This window comes from Cryptosporidium andersoni (genome assembly GCF_001865355.1).
Source record: "Cryptosporidium andersoni isolate 30847 chromosome Unknown contig_1, whole genome shotgun sequence".
Classification (NCBI taxonomy): domain Eukaryota; phylum Apicomplexa; class Conoidasida; order Eucoccidiorida; family Cryptosporidiidae; genus Cryptosporidium; species Cryptosporidium andersoni.
The window spans coordinates 430,245-440,661 of record NW_027122907.1 but is presented as its reverse complement, the minus strand read 5'-3'; the positions used below and the strand labels follow the sequence as shown (position 1 = coordinate 440,661).

The 10,417-nt window shown below is 24.9% G+C and overlaps 5 protein-coding genes across 5 annotated transcripts; 1 reads left to right on the top strand and 4 right to left on the bottom strand.

The window, feature by feature from the left end:
- Window positions 1-763: 763 nt before the first annotated feature.
- On the bottom strand, window positions 764-2,971 carry cand_038730 (IQ calmodulin-binding motif family protein; the record flags this gene model as incomplete). The annotated part of the gene is made up of 1 exon (XM_067214094.1): window positions 764-2,971. One exon carries the CDS (start codon window positions 2,969-2,971, stop codon window positions 764-766), a length of 2,208 nt encoding a protein of 735 aa, XP_067066822.1.
- Window positions 2,972-3,481: 510 nt separating this feature from the next.
- On the bottom strand, window positions 3,482-4,951 carry cand_038720 (IQ calmodulin-binding motif family protein; the record flags this gene model as incomplete). Its single annotated transcript, XM_067214093.1, has 1 exon — window positions 3,482-4,951. One exon carries the CDS (start codon window positions 4,949-4,951, stop codon window positions 3,482-3,484), a length of 1,470 nt encoding a protein of 489 aa, XP_067066821.1.
- A 567-nt stretch (window positions 4,952-5,518) lies between these two features.
- Window positions 5,519-5,920, top strand: cand_038710 (uncharacterized protein; the record flags this gene model as incomplete). The annotated part of the gene is made up of 1 exon (XM_067214092.1): window positions 5,519-5,920. The coding sequence occupies one exon, from the start codon at window positions 5,519-5,521 to the stop codon at window positions 5,918-5,920; it is 402 nt and encodes a 133-aa protein (XP_067066820.1).
- Window positions 5,921-6,021: 101 nt separating this feature from the next.
- On the bottom strand, window positions 6,022-6,687 carry cand_038700 (uncharacterized protein; the record flags this gene model as incomplete). The annotated part of the gene is made up of 1 exon (XM_067214091.1): window positions 6,022-6,687. One exon carries the CDS (start codon window positions 6,685-6,687, stop codon window positions 6,022-6,024), a length of 666 nt encoding a protein of 221 aa, XP_067066819.1.
- Window positions 6,688-7,187: 500 nt separating this feature from the next.
- On the bottom strand, window positions 7,188-10,259 carry cand_038690 (ubiquitin family protein; the record flags this gene model as incomplete). Its single annotated transcript, XM_067214090.1, has 1 exon — window positions 7,188-10,259. The coding sequence occupies one exon, from the start codon at window positions 10,257-10,259 to the stop codon at window positions 7,188-7,190; it is 3,072 nt and encodes a 1,023-aa protein (XP_067066818.1).
- Between the last annotated feature and the right edge of the window lie 158 nt (window positions 10,260-10,417).

Sequence of the window (10,417 nt, the reverse complement as noted above, 5' to 3'; positions counted from 1 at the left end):
ATTTATATTCTAATTCAATAAAACTAAGATTATTAATGTAAGAGATAATATAATCTCAGTATTATATATATTAATAAATATTAATATATATTAAATTTAACATTAATTTTTATTAGAGTTTTTTTTTCAGTATAAATATATTAATAAATTGAAAAATAATTAACTAGATGAAATATAAAGGACAAGCGTATAATATATATAAATATTAAAGTAATCGATATTATCTTACTCCTAATTCAAATAATAAGATAGTACAGTAAATTTGATTATATCCTATTTTCATTATAAGTATGAAACTATATATTTACATTTAATAATATTTTAAGTGATAAATTTGAATAATAAAAGTTTCAAATGATGATAAAATATAAGAATTGATATTGATATAATAAAAGAATTTATTAATTAAAAATAAATTTTATTATTTCTTAAAATTAAATATTAAAATTTATATATAAGAACTTTAAAGAAAATAAAATTTAAATACTTAATTAAGTAATACTATAAACTCAAAAATATCAACTATTTAAAGTATAATATTTCAAATTATGAATTTTTTATGACAAAATAATTTGAATTTATTTAGAAATCTATACAGTTAAGAAAAAAAAAAGTTTCTAAAATATTTACTAATATAATAAGAAAGAAAAAGATCTTTAGATTTACTAATGTAAAGAATAACTACATAGTTTTTTTAATTATTTTTGTTTTATGTATCCTTCTACACAACACATCATAAATAATCACTTCTATTTAATAGTTATTAATTATCATCATTTAAAAATAATTGATTAAGGATATTAATTAAATCTCCTTCTGAATAGTCATCTTCACTGAGTAATTTGTTATGTTCAGATTTACAAGAATCAATATTATTTGGAGTATGTCCAGCCATTGTACTACTACTATGTGTTAAACTATCAGGAGTATTCAATTCAAAATTTTGTAATAGATTAGTCTTATATTTTTCATCAGTATCGATTAATTGTCTAGGTGTAAATATCTCAAAATTATCATTAAAGTCTATTGATTGAGAGAATAATTCATTATGGCTATTTAATATGCATTTATCTGTATAATTATCAATTAGAAACTCTTTAGATATATTTAAATTTTCTTGTATTTCATCAATTTTATTATCAATATTATCAACTTGTTCCCAATTTGAATTTTGTTTTAGATGAATTCTTTTTAATATTGGGCATATATTATCACGTAAGTACTTAAAAGTACTAGGATTTTTATCTGTAATATGTATTAGATTAACAAATTTGAATTCGGGATGTTTTATAATTTCTAAGGTTGAATTACATTGAATATTAGTTGAAAGCATTAAAGAATTTTGTTTATTAGATATTTGAGTTGATTGACTACAATCTATTAATTTTTTATACTTTTTTAAGTCTTCATGTATATTATTATTATTATTATTATTATTATTATATATAATTTTAAATGCAATTTGATAAGTCCCAATTGGTAAAAAAAGTGAATATGTAAAACACTGTTTATTTTTATCAAACCACATTTTATGAGGAACTTTCCATGGAGGATAACTATGACTAGATATTATATAAATACTATCTATTTTATGTATATTCCAAGGCCAGTTAATTTGAGCTATTCTATAATATTTATCAATAGCTTTTCTTGTAATAATACCTAATATATATTTATTAATTACCTGTGCAGCAAGTAATCTTGCAGATAATATAGATTCTATAAGAATAGCCTTTGAAATTTCATAGTCCATTATATATACATCTCGCCAATACTTTTGAATTTTGGATGCACTCTTATTCCTATTATATATTATTGATAACATATATTTTTGATGTAAAAGAGTCCAATTATATTCAATTCGATTTGAAAATTCTGAACTATTATTTTTCTTTTTACTTATATTTAAAATATCACTATTATTAAGTGAATCATAATTGGACTTTTTTAAGTCATAAATAATTCTATTTGTAAATTTATTCTGTAAATCTGAACAACTTATCCAATTTTGATACATAATTCCTCCAAATCTAGTAAGAAATCCACGCCAACAAGCTTGAATTTGTTTAGCAGAAGAATTTAAAATATTTAAAGGTCCTAACATTTTAATCTTATAATCTTTCATACATTTATATCTTCTATAGTAGCATTGAATAACAATAGCTGCTAAATGTAACAAAAATTGGAATCTAATCATTAGAAAAGATTGTATATTATATTTAAATGCTGTTCCATTAGAATAATATAATTCAGGTAATCCAAATGAAGAATATTCTAATTTTGTTTGTTTAATTGTAGGATTTTGTATCTCTGATAATATTTCAATACTAGGAAGTATTATTTTTCCCAAATTACTAGAATTAGATATGTAAATTGGTTTATCTAAAATATATTTTGGATTTTCTTCAACAATTGAGTTACATTGTTTAGATTTTTTATTATTTGGATCAGTAGATGATCTAATATATTCCATAGATGATATTGGACTTGTCTCTCTTGTTAATGAAGGTTCTGTTACTGTATTGTTCACAACTCTTTGTTCTTTGTTTGTAATTTTATTATCAGAGACTTTATGTGTAGAAAGTGTAGTAATCCGAGGGTTATTTTTAGTGTGATTATTAATACTAGGTTGACTATAAATAACATTAGAATTATAATGAGGTCTTCTACCATATGCAATAGAGCCACTTTGAACAGAATAATAAATTATTCCATTTAAATTTCGTTGAATATTAGATAGATTACCATTATATTGATAATTTGGTTTATTATCTAGAATCTTACTTTCTCCTGAAAGTAATATATTATTACATGGACCTGTGCCATTAATAGAATATAATTGCTTATTGAGGGTAGGCATAAATTGATTATTGGATAAGATTACTGGTTGCACTATTCCTTTGTGATACTGAATAGGAGGACGTTGTTGAAGGTCATTTCTTGTATTTCTTAAATGAAATTTGCTATTCATCTTGTAATATATTCGAATAATTTATTTCATTATATCTAATATTTAGTTTATTCCAGTATATTTATTACTTCTACATTTACATTTAAGAAAACCGTTTGATTTTCTGTAATAATCAAGATAGACTTCACACGGGTTAGTTTAGGCGGTTTACTTTTTTAAATTCCCGACATTTTTGCACCCATATAGATACCAACATTTCCCTTCTTTTTTTTTTTTTTTTTTCTTTTTACAATATTTGAAGATGATTATTTATATTTTTGAATTGACTTCTTATGTACTTAACTGATCAGTTTCAAATTCATAATTTAGTTAATTAATTAATTAGTAATTTATAAGGAGACACATATTAAGTATCAAGTAATTTTTAGATAAGTATGCAAAATTATTGTAGATCATAATAATTAATTGAAATTATATAATATTATAAAGAAACAAAATATATAATATAAAATAAAAAAAAGAACAAAACAAATGAGTTATTTTTTTTTTTTTTTTGAAATAAAAGAGATATCAAAGTAACTTACAGGTACTTGTATTTGAATCACTTATTTGAATTTTATTAGCAACTCCGACAATAGGTAATACTACTATTTCCATAGTTCCACATGTCTTTATTTCATTATTAATAATAAATTGTAAATAATATATACCTTTTGAGGCATGTATTATTGTTTTGTAACATTCATCTTCTTTATCCCATTTTAAAGTAATATATTCTTGCCATGGTTTTGAAGTAAAGGAACCCCGTATTAATATATCAAAAATATCTTTATTATCTTGTTCACTATAGTTTATATTCCAAATCCATCTAATTGGTAAACGTCGAAATAGACTATCATATTCTTTGCGTATTTTATACCCTCTCCAAAAAGCTGCTATTATACTACTAGCTTTATTCCTATTATTAAGTACACTCTGAATTAAATCTTCTTTTTCAATTTTGTTATTTAATAAAAAGATTCTCCAAGATCTCTGAATTTTATATATAGAACTTAATATTTTATGGACTGAATATTTGCACAGTAGATCTGAATGAATAATTTTTTTAAGAAGAGTTCCTCTGTAATTTCGATAATGTTTTTGAATAGTTATTGCAGCTAATTCCATAATAGCCTTATTTAATCTTCCAATAATTGTTTTTTTATCACTATTATGAAATGTTAATGAAAATGGTGAATTAATATTTTTGGAATTTGTAAAGTTATTATTAACAATATAAGATACAATAAATTGAAGAGCTTGTGCTAATTCAGGAGGTACAATTAATTCAATTGATTCATCAATGCAATTATCATTATTATTGGTTAATATAGGAGATGTTGTAAAACTATAAGTAAGTGGACTAATTTGACTTTTAGGTCTACTAAATTTTTCAGATGTTCTTTTATAATTGGAAATATATTTCCTATTATTTACTATATTTGCTCTATTATTCACACAAATAGTTTTATTATTTTTATTAAAATAACTTATATTATTGATTCCACTATTAATATTTTCAATATAGGGAGATTTATATGTAGGACCTATATATACTTCCCAAGGTGAATAAAAGTTTGATGTTGTAGGTGTATACAAATCATTAGGTATTATACATAATCCATTATTTAATGAAGGATGTGAATAAGGAGTTATTTTAGGACCAAAAGGAAGATTCCATGATATAGTATTTAATGATGAATAACTACGATTATTTTTTGTTTGTGGTAATGGATGAATCATTGGTTCTGGAGATGGTAATGTCATAGTAGGAATATTATTGACTAACATAATTGGAGATATTGGAGAAAGTAATCCTAAACACGGGTTTCTATTATTTGTATTATCTATACCAATAAGTGATGCCATATAATTAATCATACGATATGCAAATGGTTCATTATTCATACTTATATTCTCATTTGAAATTAAGATATTATTTCCCTTACTTAGATATTGGAATTTCTGAGTTTTACTCAAATGACTATAATTAGAAGACATTAATAATAATAGGTATCAATAATTAAAAATATCAAAGAGTAATTCTTAAAAAAAACACTTTATATCTAATGTTTATCTATACCTTTTAAATTATGCCACACTTTTCAAGGGTCAGCCCCACGGTAATAGTAGAAAAAGTACTGATATTACAGATCTTCTCCTATTTATTATAATAATATCAAAATATTATATCTTAGCTTTAAGTATATATACTTAATATTATTTTAAACTCAACTTTTTATTACCTTCTCTTTTTTTTAAATTACACAATTCTACATAAATATATATATATATATATATATAATATCTATATAACAAGGGAAGACTAATAAATAACTAAATTTAATATATATACACAAATTGCAACTAAATCTTTAAAGTAAAATTTATAACTTGGTTATTACTTTATAGAACTATAAATGTTTTTAGTAACACCAAAACGTCTCGTCTAGGAGGTAACGTTTTTTTAAAGTGACAATTTTTAAGGTTCTTTATTCTACTGATAAAATTTGTTAACTAAAATAAACTAGAGAGATCTTGTATTTTATTTTTGTGATACTTAGATGGATGTTTGATATTTTATATAAATGGTTAGGATTTTTTAATATTTTTGCAATTTATTCAAAATTTAATATATATAATAATAAGGTAGAGTGTCTAGACAAAATTAATGAGATCTATGAAGCTTTAAATAATGCAAGAAGTGAAACATGTTATTATTATTACTGGTCATCAAGTAGTGGTTCAGTTGATGAATCTAATGCACAAGAAGCACGAATTCTTGAATTAGATACTATACTAGATGAACTGAAAGAGATGTATGACAAAGTTAATGAATCCAATATCAATAACTTTGAACAAACTATTGAATCACTAAGTAAATCCTTAAAGTCTAAACAATGCAGAGATATAGCTTCACTATATATTTCAAGGAATGGCAATACAAATAATAATTTAAATAGTAAGTAAGAAAGGAAACAAATAAAGCTAGAACTTATTTAAAACAAAATCTAAAGTGATTTTATTTATATATTTACAATTTAAATGAATTATTAAACAGTTTAAAGACATTATTCATTATTTTTTTTCAATTTACATATATATATGTAGTGAAATAAGTCAGGTCTATCAATATTACTATCTTCGTTTTGGTAGCCATCATTACTATTATTATTATGGGCTAATTTATAAATATTACTTGACATAGGTTTTTTTACAGATAATACATCTACATCCCATTTACTCATTGTTTTTAAGTATGTCAACCTGTATGATGGTTGTCCATATGATATACATATATACTTTCCATTCTCCTTACTTAGTATTCGATATATTTCTTTCAACATTTGGTCTGCCTTTACATAACTATTTTCACTACAAAGGATTGTATCAAATGTCCCTTTATCTAATACTATATTATATTCATTATCTAAAAATTGAACCATATTAAGAACATCAGAAACTTGGCATTTAATACCCCTACTAGCTAGTCTTTCATGCATTATATCTACTGCGGTTAGGCTTATATCCATACATTCTACATTTCGAAATCCACTATCGTATAAATCCTCAGGTAATCTACTTGTTCCATTTCCTACAATTAATATTCTATCATCCTTACCAATATGCTCCTTAAGTAAATCTGCTAGCATATCCCACTTTTGATACCAATCATATGGGCTTCTATCCCTCTTATATCTCTCTTCCCAATACTCTAAGGTTCCATAATCAGCCATATTAAAGTGTTAATATAAATTTTAGAGTATTATATATATATAAAGTTATTTGCACAGCAAATAATACTAAGAACCTAGTAGGATTTACTGTGTACTTGCCGCTATCTTCTTGTTGTAATAGATCCCCCCCTTAACCCCCCACTTTCACTTTACTTTTAGGGAAGTTACTAAGAATATTTATAATTTTTATTATATTCTTAATATGGAAAGTATAGATCAATATATTCTACTATATAGAGAATAATATTACAGATTTAGATCTTATTAAGATAATTTTATTTTTAGTAGATATTAATATAAACAATGAAATATAATATTTTAGAATATAAACTAATATTAAATATATCTAAAGTTAATAAATAAGAAGTGGTCTAATCCTTATTATGATAAGTATTGTCCATTTATTTTATTTTACTTTATTATTATTATTAATAATCTGAATACAATTAATATATCCTAGTATATTTTAAAATATATTTATTGCATATCAATCCCACTTCTTATTTAGATATGTTTGATTGATATTTCCCTAAGTATTCAAGTACTCTTTTAATATTAGGGAATCTTTGTTGATCACATAAGAAATCAGAATCACTTCTAACTCTTTCCAATAAATCATTAACTAAAAGTGAAAGATATGAACTTTCGAAATCTTGGAGGATATTAGATACAGATATTTCAAGATTAAGGTTAGATTCAGTTTGATGAATTAACATTCGAAGCAGATCAGAAGATGACGGGATATTACTTGAAAATACAGAAACCGTATTTCCTGATGATCCTCTATCAAAATTAGAACTATTTGGAATAGGAGATGTAGCCTGTGAAATTGAATTGTTTGAAGAGGGGTCTCCACTTCTATAAGCATTACTAAATGGGTTAGAAGATATAGTATCAAAAATATCTTTTGAAAATCCCTGAATATCTTCAGTCCAACATATCCAAGAATCACGTATATTTGAAGGTAATTCATTAATAATTCTTTGTTCAGATGATACTTCTATGTCACTATTTTTTCTAGCTCTTTTATCTTCTCTATCATTTGGAGTTCCTTGATCTGATACTGCTTGTTCAATTTCATCCTTTGATCTAACTAAGTGACTTCTTTGACTTTGATTTATAGAATTACTATTAATTTGATCTATAATCATAGAATTACTATCTTGATGACTAGAGGATACAGAATCTTCTATCTTATAATTTTCAGGATGATTATTATCATGATTAGAATCAGTATTCTTTAAGAAATTCTGAGAATTAGATATCAATATATCTGAATTATTTGAAGTACGTACCCATTGAAGAGATTCAACAAGGCGATCTTGTTCGACATGTTGAGCCATATTATGAAATAACCAAGCTAATAAAGCTCCAAGATGAGCTGATACATGAGATATCAAAGCTAATAAATGAACAGTTCTACATATTCTTGGTACATCTAAACGGGAAAATCTCTCTTGCCATGCTTGTATTTGCATTAAATTCACCTGAATAATAGCTAGTACTTGTAGATATACTGAAATAAATACAGCTAAAGGCCCTACATCAGGAGGTTCTATTAAAGATGGAGGTATTGTTATTCTAGGACGTTGCCATCCAGAATCTGCTTCAAGTATATTCATAATCTCATTTAAAGAATCCCAAGGTAAATAACGTTGAATTATTTCATTTGATATGTATAGTCTATGAGAATGATGTTGAATATATTCACTTGGTGACATTGTATAAATATCTGGTATATTAGAATTATTTGAATTTCCCATTGGTATTGGTGGTAATGTAGATGATCCATTATAGGAAGGTTCAGTATTAGCCATTGTATTAATAGCTTGAGCAACTACTTGTAATTGATTAGCAGAACTTTCTAAGATATTTGAAATATTTGAAAAAAAATTTAATGAACCAATTCTATAGGCTTCATTATGAATATTCTGAGTATTTTGAGATAAATTTGTATTTGTATTTGTATTTATATTTTGAGATGAAATTGTATTTGTATTTGTATTTGTATTTGTATTATGAGGTAAAGTTGTATTTCGTGAATGAGATTGAGATGTTCCATTTGATTGTATATTTGGAACACTAGTAGTAGTTCTAATTGTTATTGGAATAGATAAACTAGAAACAGGAACAGTTGCAACTGCTAAACCTGGACGTCCTAAGGGTAAGAAACTTGCTCTTGTTGCACCAGTTAAACCTGATGCATGAGCTAATTGAGCCCAATTAATACTTGAAGTTTGATTTATCCTATTCCTTGATGTATCATTTGATGTAGTTTCATTTTCAGTTACTCTATTATTATTAATACCTGCCATATTGGTTGTATCTGTATTAACCGTAGAGTTATTTGTTCCTGTATTGAAATTATTATTTGTATCTTGAGAATTAGGTGTTGATATAATATTAGGATTATTAAATGCTTGAAATAATCTAGAGACCATAGATCCAATTCTTCCTATTGGAGTATTTACTCCATTATTATCGGGAACTGAAGTAGTTCCAGTATTTGAATTATTTCCAGTATTATTTATATTATTGTTAATAGATGTATTTACATTATGATTACTTGATGTATTTGTTTGATTATGAGTATTACTAGAATTATCCCCAGGTAAAACTGATTCTCCTTGATTATTTACCAAACTATTAAGTCCAGTAAATGTAGATATATTATTTACATTTGGAACTTGGTTTGTACTAGATGTAGTATTTAATGTTGTTATATTTCCAGTTGTAGTCCCCCCATTTCCTGAATTTGTAGTATGAGATCCTAAAATTACCCCTTCTCCATTCAAACCAACTGCTGCTTCTCCAAAACTTCTCAAAATACGTTGCATAAAATCTTCAGCTTCTATAGGAATATTACCATCACCTCCAGTATCTAAACGTACAGCTCCAAACATCATTGCACCGGGAAAATGGCTAAATGTAGCAGTATTTAAACCAGAAATAAAATTTGTACTTGTGTTATTAGTGTTATTAATATTATTAGTATTAGTATTATTATTACTTTGGTTATTACTAGTAGATGATTCTGAGTTATTAGATTGTCTTAAATATGGGACTAAATGTATTATAACACCACTCTCTTTTATATATGTAGAAATAGCTTCATCATCTTGCATACATCGTCCTCTAAATATTAACCTCTGATTATTAGCTTCTATTCCACTTTTAGCCTCAATTAATACTTTTAATTGACGTATTGATGAATTTGGAGAAGCCCTAACAGAAAGATCACGTCCATGTAAAGGTCTAACATTTATTTCATATAATTCAGTTTCATTATCACTATCTACTTCATCTATGGATTCAATAACAACATAACCATCTCCAGTATTATTTATTGTTTCGTTTAAAGTATTCTCTGATTGGATATGTTGATTAGATTGTCTACCCTCAATATGTTCATTATTGTCTGTTTTTTGTAATTCATTATTTTGATTATTTAAGTTACTATTAGTTAATTGTTCAGTATTGGATATTTCATATTGATTGTCATACAATTCTCTTGAGTCTAGCATGCATTCATCTGCATTAGAATCAGATGAATTATCTTCACTATTATTCATTTGTAAATATAATTTAAAAATAAGTTCAACAATTTATTATTCCTAAAAATGAGGGGAAAATATATAAATACCAAAAATTGTTCAACCTTAAAATTTTTTTTTACCTCCAAACCCCTTTAATTATTTGTTTAGTATTTAATATAGCGCTGAATTGTTAA